We start from the raw sequence: 20,188 nt of genomic DNA on the forward strand, positions 1-20,188 counted from the left end.
AAATGGCACCAGCCACACACAACAGGGAGGTGTCAGCAGACCCAAGCTTAGCAGTAGCACATTTATTCATTTATTTATTTACAGAAAAGAAAACTTAAGAAAGGTTTACCACTGCAGCTTTTAAGGTGCAAGGCACTATGTTTTCCAGATTTATCACTTCCACATATATTTATTTTGAACCTATTGAAATTTCTGCCGAAAGGGTAAATGCAAGTAAAATGAGGGGGGGGGGTGGCATTTCAATGAGGATGGTGTTGCGAGGATGCTCCACAAAGCTTGTGTGCACAAGAAGCATGGAGTCCACAAAAACTTGCTGCGTAGATGCAGCGCCGTTAAAAAGGAGAGCCAGGAGGAAGAGCCTCATCTCCGCAGGAAGTGATGTCATACCTGAGTGCATCTTCGTCCATGACATAGAATGACACGCAGTGGAAGGTGGGGGGGAGGTGGACTTCGTATTCTTCGCCCCAGAAAGGAAATAGTGTTTTCCACACAGTGGCTGTCCTGGTGAGAGGAAGGGAGAGATAAAAAGGACCAGGTGCTTAAAAGGAAAAGGGGTCAGCAACCTTTTTCAGCCATGGGCCGGTCCACAGTCCCTCAGACCATGTGGGGGGCTGGACTATATTTTGGTGGGGGAAATGAACGAATTCCTGTGCCCCACAAATAACCCAGAGATGCATTTTAAATAAAAGGACAAATTCTACTCATGTAAAAACATGCTGATTCCCGGACCATCCACAGGACGGATTCAGAAGGCGATTGGGCCGCATCCAGCCCCATGGCCTTAGATTGCCTACCCCTGTCATACACAATCTGAAATGCAAGGGGTAACTCATGAAAAGTATGCTTGGATTAAGTCCAGATTTGGGCCCCTTTCCTCTGCTTTGCAGGGCAAGGCGAGAGGGAGAGAGAGAGAAAGAGGGAGGGGGGGAAGTGGGTGTTCTAATGTTCACCACTTACCTGATAATGGCTTCATTGTCAATTTTCACAATGCAGTAAGGGTCACTGCTGCCTGTACTGGACAAAAGAAGGGGGGAAAATACAAATAAAGATTCTCCATGGCTGTTGCATGATACAAATTACCCCCAGAACACACTGATTCACCACAAGAAGGTGCCTAATGCAGAGTCAGACCACTGGCATAGTCTCCCGTAAGGGTCTCTCCCAGGCTTACCTGGGAAAAGCCAGAGATTCAACCCTAAGACATTTTCAAGATTCTAGTCCTCATGGGTCTGGAAAAGGTTTCATCTTGTTCAGTCTTGTTCGCCCTGACTGGCAGTGGCTTGCCTGGGTCTCAGCCCTACCTGGATACGCAAAGGATGGAATAGGGGAAGTTCTGCCACTGAGTTACGGCCTTCTTCTACATTAGAGAGATTTCCAGCACCTCCACCACCACATCCTGCCTCACAACATTCTGCCAGGGGTGGGAAGCAGTTGTAGACTTTAATCAGTGCAATTAGCCAACTAATGCTTTAATCCCATATCATTACACAGGCGCACACACACAACGCTTCTGGTCATTTAGGAGGGACGACACTCTGGCATGAAGTTGTGGACTAAGGAGGGGCACCACAGACCTCTTTTTCCCTGTATCAAATTTGGTGGGAAAGAAATGTCCAGAGCTCTGTTTTCCTCCCGGTGCAAAGTCCGCCACCCTTCAGATTTCTCTTCCCTATTATCTGGACATTCCCTATGCGATCAATGTCCCTTTTTCCCCATTTGGATTTTCAAAGCATAAGACATCTCTGGATTTAGGGCAGAAAAAAAACTGTGGGACAGCAGCAGAAGGAGAACGATAGTTGGACAAATCCGACCCAGAGATCTTTCCCAGAGGGATTCAAATTTCTCTTTGAAAGGAGTCTACAACATGATCAAGCAGAATCAGATTTATTGCTGGTCGACACAGTACTGTGGGCAAAGAACCCCCCAACTCATGCTGGAAAGAGGGGATTGCACATTCCAGTTCACATCACAGATAAGACCGTTCAAATATCCCTACTACAATTCCTATTGGTTAAGAAATTGCAGTTTACAGGCTTCCTGATCCACCCACATCATGTTTGCTCCTAAACATGTAAAACAGGTACCCCCAACAATAACATACATCCCATGTCCATTCAAATGAGCAGTTTTTACAATAGGGGTGTGTTTTATAATATTCATGAAGCATTTGAGCAAGGGTACTAGTTCTTAAACTATCATCTGCTATTTCTCCTTGTTATGTCGGGTCATCTACTTCTAATACATTCTTTAATTAATTGTAACATTATCCAGGAAAAGAGCCTCTTAGGGAGTCAAGCTTTTAAGTCCAACATTTGCTTTGTCTCAGCATCTCAGGATGTTAAGACATTTACAACTCAGGTTGTAAAACATGCAGAAACAGTTCTGCAAAGGGACCCTTCCTTGTGGCTTCTTTGAACCTCTTTGTTTGCAGAATCGGTCTTAAGGCAGGCGTGGTCATCCTCACCATACCTTCCCTAAGAATAAATATCATTTTCATTCATTTATTCCACAATTACACATGGACAAAGGAGAATTAAAGGAGTCGTGAGGCAATTTATATTAAGCAGAGGTATGGACAGGCCCAGAGACCACTGAATCTAGTTTGTCCCCATCCTCCTAGTTGTGTTCTACAGAGCCAACACCACGAAAGAGGAATCCAATGTCTGGTGCCAACCGTTGGGCCAGATATAAATAAGGCAGGCAGGTAGGGTCATGCTTAGGTTGGTAGAGCAGACCTCCATTCACCCTTATGGACCAGCCTCCATTTTTATGCATCTCCTCCCCCCCCCCCCCCAGAAAAACTATGCAAGTTAATTTGAGAGCCCAAGGATCTGGTCCATAGATGTAGCCAGGATTTTTGTTAGGGCAGGGGGCAGGCCATTTGTTGGGGGGGGGGACCTCAAGTTGCCATGTATTTTTATTGAATTTTACTTATTGGGGGGGAAGCTGCCCCCCCGGCTACGCTCATGACCTGGTCGTTCACCTGCCCAGTGGCTGCAAGGACACTTGGAACATTGCTTTCCACTACATAGCAGGTTGCAGCTAAATCCGAAAGGTTTACTGTGGATTTTCTAGGCTTAACAAAGGTTCTCTCTGTTGATTCATTTTCACCTTAAATAAATATCATCCCCACGTTATTACTGTGATCAGGCTGCAGGAAATGAACTATAAGATGTTGACCCAAGTGAGCTTAATTAAAGTAGGATAATAGCTACCACAGCACTGGAAAGCTGGCGTTTAAAAAATTATTGCGAAATAAATATTAAATTTGAAAGCATTAAAGCTTGTAAATCCATATGAACCTAACCAAACCTTGATATCATCATCTGAGGCCCTCCTTCGTGTGCCTCCTCCATGAGAGGTCTGGATGGCAGCAACACAAGAAAAGGCCTTTTCTGCAGTGGCTCCCCATTTTTGGAATCCTCTCCCCAGGAAGGTTCGCCTGGTGCCTTCATTATACACCTTTAGGTGCCAGGTAAAAAGCACTGTTGCTGTTTAAGCATAAAGATCCTATTTGTGGAGGGCAATAAATAAAACTGTTCACATTGCACTGTGTGTGTATGATATGTTTTATTAGTGATCTTAAATATATTTTGCATATCTTCCTATATACATAAAAATGTAAGGCTGTCATCACGCAGCCCCCATTGGAGGATTTGTAGTGCCAGATCACAATACTGGATATGAATGGAGTTGGGAAGGTCAAGTGAGCTTACTAGTTGCATGGGGTGGGATCTGAAAGCTTTAGGGATTTAATGTGAGGCAGAATGGCAGCAGGGCTTGTGAATGGAACTAGCAGGGGAACAGCCCCTAGTATTTATACTATATTTTAGGGCTGCCATATTTCAGAGAGTGAAAATCCAGATATAAAAGTTGTTCAGCTTTGTTTATTTCTGACCTGGTTTTTTGGGAAATCCCTCCCCCCGCCCATTCCATTCCTGACATGGGTTGACATACGTCCGGGTTTCCCCGAATATTCTATACATTTCTCAAGAAGCTAGACAATACATATAGATTGTGGTTAAAGCTATGCGTCCTCAGTTTCACATGCCAGCAGTGGGAGCTCACTGGAGCCAGAAGAAACAGTAGTATGTACACAGCCTAAGTGCAACTCTGACTCTTCGAAACGCCTTGGCTTGAATATAAAAACCAGAAAGGAATCCTGGCTGTGAAAAAAAGACCACAGAGGCAAACAAGACACTTGGCTTCCAGGAAAAGGATTTTAAAACCTTGGGGCCTCATCCAGAACATATGCACAAAGGAAGAGGAAGGGAAAAGAAACCAACTGGATATAAAAAACAACAAACAACAAACTGAAGGCTGAATTAACGTGTGCGTGTTTTCCTTTTGGATGACAAGTACTAGGAAGGGCAGATAAGGTGCCACCTTTATTTTGGAACAGTGGCAGTGCCCAAGGCAGTAATTTTCTGATTGTTTTGATGGGCTGCTGAGAGATATTAAAACCCCCAAAGGCGTCTGCAAGCACTGTTTCATGTGTACAGGTTGAGGCAGCTTGCTTACTATGTGGGACAGTACAGAAATGTGCATGAAATATGTATATGCTAACTACAGCTGTACACACACACCCCATATATTTAAACAACATTCCTCCCCCTACCTCCCCAAAAAGAACAATGGGAACTGTAGTTTGCCCCTCACAGAAGTATCATTCCCAATACCCTTAACAACAGTTCTCTCTTTGGGTTCTTTGAGGGATGCGCTGCAAAGATGGAAGACTTCCATGGGCAGCTGGTGAAGGCTGTGTGAGAGACAAACTCTCGCTCTCGCTGACAGGGCTTAACTTGCCCCTGATCAAATTAACATGGTAGGCGTCTGGGTTTCTCTTTCTCACTAATGCCGCTCTTCGGAAACACAACTAGCTGTTTAAAACCAGTGAGGAGATTTGGGGCCCAGTGCAAAGATCAATAATACCTTTCCCACAATTCCCTGACTGGAAGTGGGCTAATAGCTGTTATAAAGAATTCTAAGGTCTCAAATATAGAAAGAATATTCATAAAATGTACAAGGCGAACACATACATAAGTATATAAACCACGTGCCTGAAATAGTACAGGAGAGCAATCCTGAAGCCATTTTGACTCTCCCAAATTGACCCCAAATTGACTTAGGCGACTCAGTCCCTTGGGGAGTTAGGAAAAAATGGGGGGGGGGGTTGGCTTTTGCTGCCCATCACAAAGCACAGAGCTTCCCCTGCAATGGACAGGCCACCCTGCTGAATTATTGGGTACAACTGGACCTTGCCATTATTCCAGATGCTAAGAGTCAGACGCAGATGTTCTTACCATCCATGCTGTGAACTAGGATTTGCAAGACCGGGGTTCACAAGCCCCCACACTCAGCCACAAAACTCGCTAGGTGACCTTGGGCCTGTCACAGTCTCTCAGCCTAACCTACCTCACAGAGTTGTTGGAAGGACAAAACAGAGGGAGAACCACGAATGCCTCCATGGAGGAAAGGTGCAATATAAATGTAAATAACAATACCTCCTTCAACAATACCACTAAATGCACTCAGCTTTTCTTTTTCAAATGCTCCTCACAGGGCTTGGGTTCCCAGACCTTCCACCCCTCTGTCTTTCTCCATCTTTGGATACATTCCGGTTGAAAGGTTTTCCATCAAGAGATTTCAGAGAATGCCAAAGTGTCAATAAAGAGGCCTTTTCCAAAGCTTATGCAGTGAGTAACCAAACCATGTATTTATAGAACTGAGAGAATGGATGTTTGGAGACCTGTGACCTAACCTTCTTCCAGTCGCTTCACTGACTGCCCCCTTGAGCCCGTCCTGCTCAATCTGCCACCGTCTCAACTCAAGGTCAAATGAGCCTCTTGCTCCGATAGTGTTTCTCACTATCAGATTTCTAAAACGAGAGGGAGATGCCCAGGTCTCAAGCCTGCTTGGATATTCGCTACCACAGGGTCTCCCATATCGGGTGCCCTCTTCACGTGCATCAAGTCATTCTGCAATCACATTGCAGGCAGCAAGGCTGAGTAGCTGCAAAGTACCAGTGGGTGTGCAGTCCTTTCGTGTACACATTTTATGAAGTTATCGTGGATTAAGGATGGGAAGATCTGTTAATTTCAGTTTTCTCCGTTTCTCATTTCCCCAGGCTTTAATTCGATTCTCCACATTTCTGCAGCCAACTTGCGGGTTTTCTTTCTAAGAATCCTGATGAAAATTCTTCAGCATTTTCAGGAAAATTTCTCCTAACACACACTACTTTGAATAATGTTTTCCCTCAAAGAATTATGGGAGCTGCGGTTTGTTAACAGTGCAGAGTTCTTAGGAGACTCCTGTTCCCTTCACAGAGCTACAATTCCCTGGGACTAATCTGGGAAGGCCTTGAAGTCCTGCATTCAGCACCAGGCCTGAAATTCCTCACCCCGTCTTACTGGCAAAATGTGAGCTTCTGCTCCTTCTTCCTTGCAGACATCTTTTTCAAAGCAGTGGCAGGCTTCTGCAGGAGATCAAGCACATCAGTGGCTTAGATCTTAACATGTGCACTGTTAAAAAGAGTACTGTAAAGGCTTTGAGTGCACAAACAGAGAGTAAGTCAATAAGAAAGGTGTCATCAAATTAGAGACTTTGGAATTGCCTCTCCCGAGTTATTCGCTTGGCCATCTGCTGGGCACTTGCTAGATATGGGAAAGGTTCATTAAGTGGCTGAGGCCAGCGGGACTTCATTTCCTCTGCAAGGCAAGCAAACAGCCTCCATGGGAACAGGTTCCACGAGGGCCATTTCTGCAGCTAAGGCACAACAGACCATATGGCCACGAGGAAGGCCTTGGCAGGAGCCTGGACAACCACAAATCTATGGTTCTGTTAAAAGAAATGGCAAGTGTCAGTTTGCTCAGAGAGAGAGAGAGAGAGAGAGAGAGAGAGAGAGAGAGAGAGAGAGAGAGAGAGATGCCTATTTCAGGCTCCTCCACTTGGCTTCTAGAAGTTTCTCCCAGTGTAGAGGAGGTCATCTTGTCTTGTCACTTCCTTCCTGCCACCCAAAGAAAGATGCTTTAAGTTGATCAGAAGATGAGCAGGCATCCTGATGCAGCTGCTGACAGATCTAATGCAATCTTCAGTAGCATTCACAAAAAAAGGGCAGGGCCCAGATCGTGGCTAGTAGTAATACAGTGGTACCTTGGGTTAAAGACGCTTCAGGTTACAGACTCCGCTAACCCAGAAATAGTACCTGGGGTTAAGAACTTTGCTTCAGAATGAGAACAGAAATCGTGCAGCAACGGAGCAGCGGCAGCAGGAAGCACCATTAGCTAAAGTGGTGCTTCAGGTTAAGAACAGTTTCAGGTTAAGAACAGCCCTCCAGAACAAATTACCGTATTTTTCGCTCCATAAGACGCACCTGACCATAAGACGCACCTAGTTTTTAGATGAGGAAAACAAGAAACAAGAAAGCAATGCAAAGCCTCTTGGGCGAAGAGGCAGGAGCGCTCCCGCTGCGCTCAAGAGGCTTTGCGTGGCTTTCCCTGAAGCCAGGAGAGCAAGAGGGATTGGTGCGCAGCAATCCCTCTTGCTGTTCTGGCTTCTGGGATAGTTGCGCAGCCTGCATTCGCTCCATAAGACGCACACACATTTCCCCTTACTTTTCAGGAGCGGAAAAGTACGTCTTATAGAGCGAAAAATACGGTAAGTTCTTAACCCGAGGTACCACTGTATTATATTTCATAAAATTTATCTACCACTTGACTGCAAAAGAATGTGGTCTTCGTGTCTCAAGGATGCCGCATGCAAAGTGCATGGGTCGCCCTCTTCATTGCACCCTGCCACCTCGAGATAAGAGTCAGATGGGCAGGTGAGCCAAGGGGGTGCAACATTTGATCGTAAGTTCAGTTTGGGTGATCGGTAGCCTTAAATGCCTCATGGTGCTAGCCCTCATGCTGGGTGTTCTTTGCTTTTTGCTTTGTTTCCTTGCAACGTGCATTTAGGCAGAGCATATGACATCGGGGAGACCACACCTGGCCGAGCTAGAGCCTGAGGTGGTGCCATAAATGGATTCCTTCCTCTACTCTTCATTAATCAGCGCAGCTTGAGGCACTGTATAGCAGGAGACCAAATAATGGAATGCACACCTGAATTATCCTATTTTCAGCTCCCTGCCTTGGCCTTAGTTAATCATTTGCAAGCTAAAGGCCGAAAAATAAACAGCCATTTAATTCGGAAAAAAGGGTGCCCTGTGAGATGGGGGAAATAGAGATATCTCAGGAGCTGGATTTACAGCTGCTGAGTTCTGCATTTAACCATTTGGCTGCTGGCTGTTATTGCCAAGTCAGTGGAATAAACAGCTCCACTGATATACGGTAAGCATGAGACTTTTAATATCAGGGTCGTGGGTTTGAGACCCACATTGGACAAAAAGAGGGTTGTCGCGGATTGGACTAGATGAGCCTTAGGGTCCCTTCCAACTCTAAAATTCTATTATTCTATGAAATTTTAAGAACATGGTGGGGAGAGGGCTGCAAAAGACAGAAGGATTGTTCATAGGGCCTGAACGCCACTTAAAACCACTTAGCAAAGCTCCCATTGTAGGTGGCAGAATGAAAACTTCTTCAGTCTTTTAGCGTGAATATGTCCTAATTAACACATTTTGGCATGCAGTTCCTTCTAATGCAATGCAGTTTCAGACATCATTTTCACCAATATATTTATTTTTATGCCCATTCCCCCCCCCATATGTGGGCTTTTGTAAATGTTCTTTTGTTCAGCGACTGCATTACAAAATTTGGATGTGTGCTAATTTTGATGGATGGCTGTATTTTGGTTCTCATGTTGCTTTCAAAAGTGCAAATTTGATATACTTAACTTTAAATGTGAAGTGAATCGATTTTCTCCCTCATTCCTACTCAGGAGTGAGACTGAAGACCGAACCTGCACATAATTATTTAAAAAGCTTTGCATTTAACGTTCTCCTTTGCATTTTTTTGTTACCATTTTTTTATGTAGGGTTCAAACATCCTGTATCCTGATGTTTGATCCCATTATTGAAATGAAGAGTGTTTTTTGTTTTTTTAAGCCTAAGGGTGAGTGTCAGAATAAAGATTTAGCCACAATAAGATACGTATTCTCCTCAGGTACTATTTTAAACTTCCTGCCCCCACCTACTATCTGGTCATAATTCTGGCCACCAGTGAAGACTTGATGTCAAAACACATCTGCCCTTTGTAATATTTGAGTGTGCTCACATTTATGTTTTGATGGGCCCTTGTTTTAAATCTTATTTCTGTTGTATGCATTCTTTTACCATAAAATACACACACACAAAAACTATTTTTGGCTGAGGCTCCTGGCTCAAGATTTTCCTCCAATGGACCACAAAGAAGATTGGCCTCCACCCAAGAACATTCTCTCACAGAGCACTTCCATACACAGAGAAGGTGAGGACTCAGAAAGCTTTGTGAGAAAACTTATTACAGGCATTCCATCTCCCCACCAACCAAACTGTCCCCCAGTTACTCGGCACCAACCCTAAACTTTGCCAGTTTCATCAAGTCAACTGAGGTAGGACCTACTTGCTTAAATATGGAAGAAACCATAGGAACACAACAGTTCCATCCCCAACTTAGCAGAAAATCTTGAAATTCCCAATTTTCATTTTGAAAGATATCCACGTTTCTAGTTCTCATGCGTGGCTGCAATCTCCAAATACCACCTCCCCATGGTAAGTTCTACTGCATTCAAAGGGGCTTTCCTTCCAAATAAACATAATTAAGGGTTTAATGGTATGGATGCTTTGATTATACAACCCAGCAATTTGACCTTCGAAGAACTTCGCTTAAGGCAGATGTCCTTCTTAAAGATTTCTGAGTGTGGTGCCGTACAGAGGATGAGGGTATCTTACAAAACATTTGAAGAAAATTGAGTCGGGGAAGGAATGTGATGACGGTCTTAAATACTACTAGAAAGAGATCAAAAAAGGAAAGCAGCTATGAGCCTTCAGAGGGAAAGAAGCTTGCAACAGAGGATCTCTACGTAATTTGTTCATCTGAAAGATATATTTAATCCACTTTTTTTCTTCTCCCCAATCCTGAGTACAGACTAAGAACTTCCTCAACCCATAACAAAACATGTTTTTCTTCTGGAGGTCTCCAGGCTGTTAGCATTGAATAAACAGCTTTAAAAGGTCACACTCAAAATCATTTCCTCCCTCTGTAAGGTTTTATGCTTTGTTGACAGATCCACAAGGTTTCCAATTACCCAGAGAGCCTTCCAGTAAAAGGTACACTGGCAGGGGGAAGTGGGAGGGGTAAGAGACCCTCTCTAATATGTTGCTAAAGTGAAGTTCTTTGTTTTCTTTTTCAAAGGGGAATATTAGTCACCAGAACAAGGTAACTTTAGTGAGTATGTAAAATGTACACAATATGTGGAGTAGAAAGAAAAGAGGCCAAAACGTTTCAACCATTTCCCCCCCCATAAAGGCACAAAATAAAGTTTAGAAATCCTGCAAAAATACATGTTTGCTAGCTATGATTCGAGTCCTCATGGTTTGACTGCACCACAGCATGCTGGGATTGAACCCTTTGGCTGATCCGTCTGTTGTCTTGTTTCACTGAAGTCAAGTTGCTGACACCCTACTCGATGTCTAACTGCATAGATTGTAAGCTGCTTGGGGCAGGGAACTGTCTTGGTACTTCTATTACTCAAGTTTCCCGCACCTCACCCATTGACTGCTTAAAAATTACAGAGGGTCCAGACAGACCACATCATGATTTTTCTTCCTGTCACAGCGGTTACAATGCACTGCATGCCAGATTTTCAGGGGTTTTTTTATTGCTTCCTTCATCCGTGTTCTTTATCTGCTTCCTCCTTCTCCATCTTTCATACTCCTAATCCTTCCTAGTCCTTTCTTTTTTTAATAAATTTTATTAAGTTTTCCATTTAACAATCCAATCATATCACATTAATTATTCCAAATTATACCAATACATATTTTATAGTCCAAATATTTTGCCAAATTTAAAAAAAAAAATGGGGGGGGGGGTTTCCCATGTTTCAAGCTCAGTGAGGGTCCAATCATCTCATATTTCTGCTGCTTTTGATGTTCACAAAACCCATCTTCCAGTCTTCTTGTTGTCATCATTTTTCTTCTTAATAACCTCTGAGTTGTTTCCGCAGATGAGTTAAACCTAACATTGTTATATTTCTGTGTGAACTTTGTAAGGCTCTCCTTAAATCACCACGCGAATCCTTCCTAGTCTTTTCAAGTGCCTCCTCTCCCCACCAATTCTGGTCCGTCATGCTTACCTTGCAGGTGAATCACAAGTTCTCAGAAGGACAGAGCAGCCACTGAGCTCTACCATTTGCAGCCGTCCTTCCTTCTGTTCTTCCCAGACTTTCCATAGAGCCCCTGAGCACACCACCGTTGGGACTGCCTGCTCTAGAGCAGGATTTTCACAGGGATGGCTTTATAGAGACGACCAGGGCTCCGAGCCAATTTCTCATCCTAGCTTCAGCAAGTTCAGTGCTAGAAAATGTGTTGTGCGTTTGGGGCTTCATCAGTCCTTCCATAATGTCGAAGGTATGCAGCGCTTCGTTGTTTGCAATTGTTTTGGAACTTAGCCTGATGTCCCTAGCCTTGCATGCAAAAGGTTCCAGGTTCAGGTATAATAATAATAATAATAATAATAATAATAATAATAATAATAATTAAAAAAAATAAACCTTTATTGTCACTACACCGCCTGTGTGCAGTGAAATTAAATGAGCCCCCCCCCTACACTCAGTCTTGTTCGCGCCTCTGTGTGCTTATCAGAAGTCAATTACACCACTATTTTTTTTCCATTCAGCAGCCCAACAGCCCAACTTTTCTTTAACCTGTTGGTGCGGCTGACTATACTTCTGTATCTCCTGCCCAAAGGTAGGAGATTAAAGAAGTGCTGGCCAGGGTGTGAGTCATCCCTAAGAATTTTCCTCGCTCTCCTGAGGCAGCGGTCTCCCACGATGTCATCTAGCGAACTCCGAGGACAGCCCATGATGTCATGTGCTGTATTCACCACCCTCTGTAGGGACTTCCTGTCCGTGGCTGTCAAACCAGCGTACCACACTGTAATACAGTATGAAAGGACACTTTCTATTGTGGCCCTGTAGAAGGAGATCATCAATTTTTGTTTGACATGGTTCTTTCGCAAGACCCTGAGGAAATGGAGTCTCTGTTGGGCCACCCTAACCACCTGGGTTGTATTGATTTTCCAAGTGAGGTCTTCACTAAGGTAAACTCCCAGGAATTTAAAGGAAGAGACTCTCCACACACACACACACACACACACACACACACACACACCTGATATACAACGGGGCTAGTTCCTCTCTCTTCCTCCGAAAGTCCAACACCATCTCCTTTGTCTTGCTGATATATTTAGGTGCAAGTTGTTCTCTAGGCACCATGTGGACACTTTTTGAAACTCCTCCCTATATGCTGATTCATCTCCACCTGTAATTAAACCCGTTGGTATAATCTGCAAACTTAATAATTGCAGTGGATGGATCAGATGAATGCAGTCATATGTATACAATGAGTACAGGTAGGGACTCAGCACACATCCCTGTGGGGTGCCAGCGCTGAGCTTGAGAGAGATAGATGTAACAGGCCCAATCCTCACTATTTGTGTGTGATTGCTCAGAAAGTCTTTAATCCAATCTCATATGATCGCTTCTCGGCCTTTTGGCTAAGATCAAGTGTAGTTTAATCCAATCTCATAAGGTAGGGGACAGGTCCAGGTCCACCAGCTTTTTAATAAGAATGTCAGGATGGTATTAAAAGCTGAGCTATAATCAATAAACAGCATTCTGACATAAATTGGCATCTCTCATCCTTAAGGGTCATGCTAACTGGGACTGAGGGTTTATCCACACTTGCTTTTCCTCCACTCTTTCTAGGCACAGTCTAGACTTTACCTTTACCTTACCAGACTTTAAAGCTCTGTATCCAACCAACTCGCCCCACCTCCCACTTTTAGCTCCAGAGCTTTCCCCGCAAAACCCCGCTCTTTAAAGCTCGGTGAGAGCAATCAGCAGTCCTCAGGAAACCTGAACTGCTGCTTGCTGTGATTGAGCACTAAAGAGCAGATTTTCTTGGAGAAAGCTCAGGACAGAAAACAAACAAACTGCATGGACCTGGAGCTTTTAAATGTGGACCAGTGCCTGGAAAGAGGAGGGCAAAGTGTGGAAAAGCCCTTGCGGGGGGAGCCAATGCAATTCTAGGCTGCATCAACAGAAGCATAATGTCCAGATCAAGGGAAGTAGTAATAGTCCTGCTGTATTCTGCCTTGGTCAGGCCACACCTGGAATACTATGTCCAATTCTGGGCACCACAATTTTTAGAAGGATGTTGACAAGTTGGAATGTGTGCAGAGGAGGGCAGCCAAGATGATCAAGGGTCTGGAAACCAAGCCTGATGAGGAACAGTGGAAGGGGATGTTTAGCCTAGAGAAGAGAAGACTGAGAAGTGGTATGAGGGCCATCTTCAAATATCTAAAGGACTGTCACATGGAAGATGGAGCAAGCTTGTTTTCTGCAGCTCTAGAAGATAGGATCCGAGCTAATGGATTCAAATGACAAGAAAGGAGATTCCAGCTCCTTTCATTAGGAAGCATTTTCTGATGGTACGAGTTGTTCGGCAGTGGAACAGACTCCCTCGGAAGGTGATGGACTCTCCTTCATTGAAGATTTGTAAGCAGAGGGTTTGATGGCCATCTGCCATGAATGCTTTAGCTGTGATTCCTTCCAGCTCTGCAATCCTATGATGGGACTTGGACAGTCTAACAAGATCTGGATGGACACAGGCTTCCCACCACTGCGATGGACAGTATTGAGCTAGGTGGACCAAGAGTTGGGACATTGAAAGCCAGCTTTCAGTGTGCCTAATCCTGAAAGGAAGAATGATAATGTCCTCCCACCCAAAACACAGCACTTAAAAAAAACACAAAAAAACAAGCTTTGCAAATCGAAAAGTCATGCCAACTTTTTGACAGATTACAGTTAACCTTTAAAAAAACACCAACATTACATGAAGTGGCAGAAATCCTTTTCAAAACAGAGTACTTCCTGAACATAAAATATCAGTGTGACAGGAAGGAGGTTAGTCTGTAGCATCCATTATTATTATTATTAGCTAAAAACAATCCCACAATAAAACAAACCAACGCAATTAAGACAGCAGGCAAGGAAATAAAGGTTTCACTGTCAAGGATGTTCTGGTCACAAAGTGTGCACCAAGAGATATAGAGCTTCTTGTCACTTTAAAAAATGTTAATGGAGCAAAGAAACATTAAAAAGAGTGGTCCCTGGCAGTCAAAGATGGTACAGTCCAGGAAGATACACCTTTTTGCCATGGCCTTTGACACACAATATATATTTTTCTGGTCCCACCCCATTCCTGCGATTACAACTTATTGTAAACTGCCTTTAATAGGGAAGTTTAAATTGCTGTAACTCGCCCTGGGATCTTACGGTGAAGGGCGGTAATCAATCAACCATTATCATCATCATCACCATCACACTTCAACCTGCTGAGGTTTGGTTTTGTAAACATGGCAGCCATGAAAGAATGAAGGCCACAGACCAGGACTGCATGCAATAGTTTGCATGCATGTATTTGTTGTCTTGAGTTACGTATGCAAAGTAAGGGCTGTCAAAGTGCATCTCTCCTGAGGCTGCAATCTATTTCTATTAAGACTAGCTGTAAGCCGACTATAACATTTAAAGAGGATTAGGTGCATAACTGCAGTTTAATTTTTAAAAACAAGTTAGATGGCCACATAAATATACCAAGAGTGATTTGTCACCATTTCTCATCTTCCCCTCCCTCAGCAGCCCCCTCCTTGCATCTTTAGCTCCCTCCATCTTCCAAATGGGGCCCACAGTTGCTGCAAATCCTATTCTAGCCTCATAGAATCGGAGATGGAAGGGACCACAAATATCATCTAGTCTAACTCCCTGCAATGCAGGAATCGTTTACCCAATGTGGGGCTCAAACCCACGAATCTGAGATTATGTCTCATGCTCAACTGACTGAGCATAGAGTGGTTTCCACACAAGATGCACCTAACGGCACATGTAGCGAAGGCTGGTCAATGAGGGCAAATAAGGCACTGTCCCACCAACCTTGGCCTGCCCTCAACCAGCCCCCACTTGTCTGACTTATTGCTTACAACCATTCAGAGGTGACTGACTTCCGTCCAACTTAGAGACCAGCCACCACTGAGGGGTGTGTATGTGTGTTTTTAAAGCATAACTGCAGTGTTGGCAGAGGAATCCCAATAAGTAACAGGGTCTGAGCAAGTGCGGGGGGCGGGGGGGGGGGAATCGAATCTTTCCCTTCTCCTGTTGTGATCCCGAAGGAAAGCCATCTATTTGATTGGGGGGGGGGAGCTGCACCCTTTTTGGTACCAGAGACGAACTTCCTAAGCTCCAAAATGGATTCCCCCTGCCGCCCTGGCCCAAGGGAGCCAGTGTGGTATGGTAGTTAGCACAGGCATAGGCAAACTCCGGCCCTCCAGATGTTTGGGACTACAATTCCCATCATCCCTAGCTAACAGGACCAGTGGTCAGGGATGATAGAAATTGTAGTCCCAAACATCTGGAGGGTCGGAGTTTGCCTATGCCGGAGTTAGCATGTCAGACTAGCACCTGGGAGAGAGCGGGGCTCAGCCATGAAGCTCACTGGGTGACCTTGGAGGCCAGTCGCTGCCTCTCAGCTTAACCTACCTCACAGGGCTGTTGTGGGGATTAAAGGAGGAGGAGGAGAACCGTGTACACCATCTTCAAATATCTCAAAGGGCTGCCACATGGAATATGGAGCAAACTTGTTTTTTCCCTGCTCTGGCGGGTAGGACTCAATCCAATGGTTTCAAGTTACAAGAAAGGAGCTTCAGACTAAACATCAGAAAGAACTTTCTAACAGTAAGAGGTGTCCGACAGTGGAACGGACTCCATCAGAAGATGGTGGACTCTCCTTCCTTGGAGGTTTTCTAGTAGAGGTTGGATGGCCATCTGTCATGGATACTTTAGATGAGATTCCTACATTGCAGCGGGGTCCCTTCCAACTCTACAATTCTATGCCACCTTGGAGGAAAGGGTGGGATATAAATGCAATTTATCAATCACACACCCCTAAAAGTCTGAAGTAGTACCCTCCTGGAAAGGCTGTACCGCTCTGCCCTTCTTGAGTGTAAACACTGATCCCTATGGCTCCACTATCTCAGTTCTGTAGGCCTCAGCCCAACACACAGTAATAGAGGGCAGACAAGAAGAAAAAGCTTAGTGTAGCTGGGAGGGGCCCCAATAATAGCTAGGGATTGCCCGGGCTCTCATCCAGTTCACAGGGCACCATGACATTTCCAGAGAAAAGTTCTCATTTTAATATATTAATGGACTAGCCTTTTCAGCTGTCACAGAAGACTACAATGCAGGGAGTTGACCCGGGGCATTCATGAACTGGGGGGGGGGGGAGAAGCTGAGAGAGGAGAGAAGGGAGGCCTCCTACCCCTTCGACTTGTTTCTTATTTCATCAGCTGCTCCTGATACCGGGGGAGCACGGCGAAGGGAAGCAGCCAGAAAAAGGGTTCAAGAGACACATGATAACAGAAGGATCTAAATAAGTGATTGCCAGACTATGCGCTGCAACCAAAGACCTTGCACATGAGAAATCTGGGCTTGTACACACACAAAGAACAAGTTGTAGTTTTGCACCTGCCTGTCTCCCTCCCATTAATGTAGGGGCATCCACACAACATCCTCCCCAATCCCCGTGTGGTCTGGCTTTCCTCTGCCCCTTTAAATGTGGGGTTGGGGTCTCCTAACAGCTCTCAGAACCCTCCCCAGATTCTTTGGGGAAAGCCATGACTGGTATGATAATGGTTTAAATATATAGTGTGAATGCGGCCCAAGTCTCTCTTAAGGGGGAGGGAGGAGAAGCCATTTCCTCAAACTGCAGGTGCCCCCCTACAATGTTTTCCTTCACTTGGGTGAAGATCAGTATGATAAGGAAAGGTTTAAACAGGCTTCTACTTTCTAGCACAATGTTGTCAGCAAATCTAGGCCACCTCCGAGGCAAGCACACTTAAGAGCTGGCTGCAATTGTGAAGGGGAAGACATTCTGCACCAACCACCTGCCTCTTAAGGTATAGGAAGTAACCCATTTTGTTTTGGACCAAAACCACATTATAATTGCAAGCCAAGCTTGCAAGCAAAGGAAACTACAAATCTTTCTCAGAAGGGATCTTAAGTTCAGAGATTTCAGAAAGTTTGCATCAAAGGATATTGCCTTTCTTGTTCCTCTCCATACTGTCCTTGCAAATATCTGCATATAGTTTTTTTATTGTATTGCAATGCTTTCTTTAGAAGATTTAGCTTCTCCACCCTGAGATTGTCCCAAGGCGTTCCATAAAGCACCAAGGCCATATTCACATAATTCATGTCTAGGAGGATTCAATTCACTCTTACAGAGCAACAAGTTTTGGAGGTTCCTGCAAAGAAGGACAGGCTGTTAAACCACTCTAGCATTGTAGCTATGGGAGGGGAATATATGGGTCTCCTAACAGCTCTCAGTACCGTTAATAAACTACAGCGCCCTTAATTCTTTGGGGAAGACATGACAGCTTAAAGTGGTGACACAGTGCTTTATGTGGCAAAAATACCATCAAATGATGGGGTACACATGGAGAGCTGTATGTGCATGATGTATACATATAGCACACAGAGAGAGCAGAGGCCTAGTGCACACTACCCCCCCCTTTACACATAAAGCATGAAGACTTTGTGCAAACAAATTTTGGGCGTGACTGGAGACACTTAAGAAAGCCGGGTTCTCTTGCGCATAACTTGTGCATTGTTATACATGCAGATCTTATCCGCGTACAGTTTATGTACAAGTTACTATATGCAGTGCTTTTTTTCTTAAAAAAAATGTTTAGGGATACTCTCATTTTCCTACTCATATTGAAATACTGTCCCCTCAATGAGGCCAAACATAGATTCACAAAATGTTATGGGGTATGTGTCCCCCCAGAAAAAAAGCACTGACTATATGCATCAGGAACCTGCTTTCTAGGAGTTTATAGAAGACTTCACATACAAGACCTTACTTCAGAACTTTGCTGTAAATCACTGAAATCCTAAAAATAGGCTCGCCTTGTTAAACAGCAAGCTCTCTACTGAATAGCCATGCAAGGAATAGCAGGTCTTAGGCAACCCTTCATCTTTCTGCCCCCTACTTGCCAAAACCTGAACTTTGGGGGTAATCCATGCCCATCTTACAGAACTGCTCTAAAGAGAACTGAGAAATGATTGAAAGAGATGCATTAAGTCCTTTGTACTCTCAGAAGCACTCTCGCCAAGTTCTTTACTAGTCCAACAGCGGTCAGTGAGGATGATTTATTTGTGAAGCCCATTTCCATTTTGATTCTCAAGGGATTCTTTTAAACCATTGGGCAGTCGTTCCAAGTGAGGCAAGCATGTCAGAAGGGCAGGCGAAAGCATAGTAGTTTTGGGACCCAGGACACTTTCAATAATGCCCCTGCAAAGATATTAAGTTAACAGGTCCTGCTAACATACTTCACAGGATTGTTGCAGGAATAATAATAATAATAATAATAATAAATTTTATTTATATCCCGCCCTCCCCAGCCGAAGCCGGGCTCAGGGCGGCTAACAACAATCAACAATCAAACCATCAGATATTCACACATTCTAAAAATATTACATTATAAAAATCAATTAAAATCAAATTAATGGCAACTAATTAAGCAAGATTCTAAGCAGGTTGCCAGAGGAGGGAGTCAGGCTGCGCCCTGACCAAAGGCCTGGTGGAACAACTCTGTCTTGCAGGCCCTGCGGAAGGATGTCAGGTCCCGCAGGGCCCTAGTCTCTTGTGACAGAGCGTTCCACCAGATTGGAGCCGCAGCCGAGAAGGCCCTGGCTCTAGTTGAGGCCAGCCTAACCTCTCTGAGGCCTGGGACCTTGAGGATGTTATTATTTGCAGACCGTAGGTTTCTCTGTGGGGCATACCAGGAGAGGCGGTCCCGTAGGTACGAGGGTCCTAGGCCGTATAGGGCTTTAAAGGTTAAAACCAGCACCTTAAACCTGATCCTGTACTCCACCGGGAGCCAGTGCAGCTGGTATAGTACCGGTTGAATGTGATCTCGCAGCGAAGACCCCATAAGGAGTCTCGCCGCGGCATTCTGCACCCGCTGGAGTTTCTGGGTCAGTCTTAAGGGCAGCCCCACGTAGAGCGAGTTACAATAATCCAGTCTGGAGGTGACCGTCGCATGGATCACAGTGGCTAGGTCAGGGCGAGAGAGATAAGGGGCCAGCTGCTTAGCTTGGCGGAGATGAAAAAATGCCGCCTTTGTTATAGCTGTAATCTGCGCCTCCATAGAGAGGGAGGTATCGAAGATTACACCCAAACTCTTAACGGACGGTGCTGGCACTAATTGCACCCCCGCAAGAGATGGGAGTTGCCCCCTCAATCCCATATCATCCCGCCCCAGCCAGAGGACCTCTGTCTTCGAAGGATTTAACTTCAACCGGCTCCCACGTAACCATCCAGCCACAGCCTCAAAGCATCTGATCAGTGTGTCTGGGGCCGAGTCCGGGTGGCCGTCCATCAACAGATAGAGTTGGGTGTCATCGGCATACTGATGGCAACCCAGCCCAAAACTCCGGACAAGCTGGGCGAGGGGGCGCATAAAGATGTTAAAAAGCATCGGGGAGAGAATCGCACCCTGAGGCACTCCACACACCAAGGAGTGGCGCGATGACAATTCCCCCCCGAGCGCCACCCTCTGTCCCCGACCAGAGAGAAACGAGCGCAGCCATTGAAGGACTGTGCCCTGGATTCCCACGTCGGCAAGGCGGTGGTCCAGGAGTTCGTGATCGACCATGTCGAAGGCTGCTGACAGATCTAGAAGAATCAGCAGCCCCGACCCGCCTCGATCCAGCTGCCTACGGAGATCATCTGTTAGGGCGACCAGAGCCGTCTCGGTCCCATGACCAGCACGGAAGCCGGACTGGAATGGATCCAGAGCAGATGTTTCATCCAGAAACCTACCAAGCTGTTCAGCAACCGCTCTCTCAATCACCTTACCCAGGAATGGAAGATTCGAGACCGGGCGGTAATTGGATAGATCTAAGGGATCTAATGATGTTTTCTTTAAGAGCGGACGCA

The 20,188-nt window shown here is 45.1% G+C and overlaps 1 protein-coding gene across 2 annotated transcripts in view; it reads right to left on the reverse strand.

Moving 5' to 3' along the window:
- The window catches only part of RASA4B (RAS p21 protein activator 4B), a 49,747-nt gene that overhangs the window by 26,005 nt on the left and 3,554 nt on the right, over positions 1-20,188 (reverse strand). The window contains exons 2-3 of one of the 2 annotated variants that reach the window (XM_081843509.1): positions 958-1,009; positions 388-501 (exon numbers count right to left, since the gene is read on the reverse strand). In XM_081843509.1, coding sequence (XP_081699635.1) covers positions 388-407 — 20 coding nt within the window. In that variant the 5' untranslated portion in view covers positions 408-501; positions 958-1,009. Of the gene's footprint in view, positions 1-387; positions 502-957; positions 1,015-20,188 lie in introns of both variants that reach the window. The other variant, XM_081843508.1, reaches the window with a different exon arrangement.

The sequence above is a fragment of the Podarcis erhardii genome, assembly GCF_964252035.2.
Source record: "Podarcis erhardii genome assembly, chromosome: 16".
In the NCBI taxonomy this organism is placed as follows: Eukaryota; Metazoa; Chordata; class Lepidosauria; order Squamata; family Lacertidae; genus Podarcis; species Podarcis erhardii.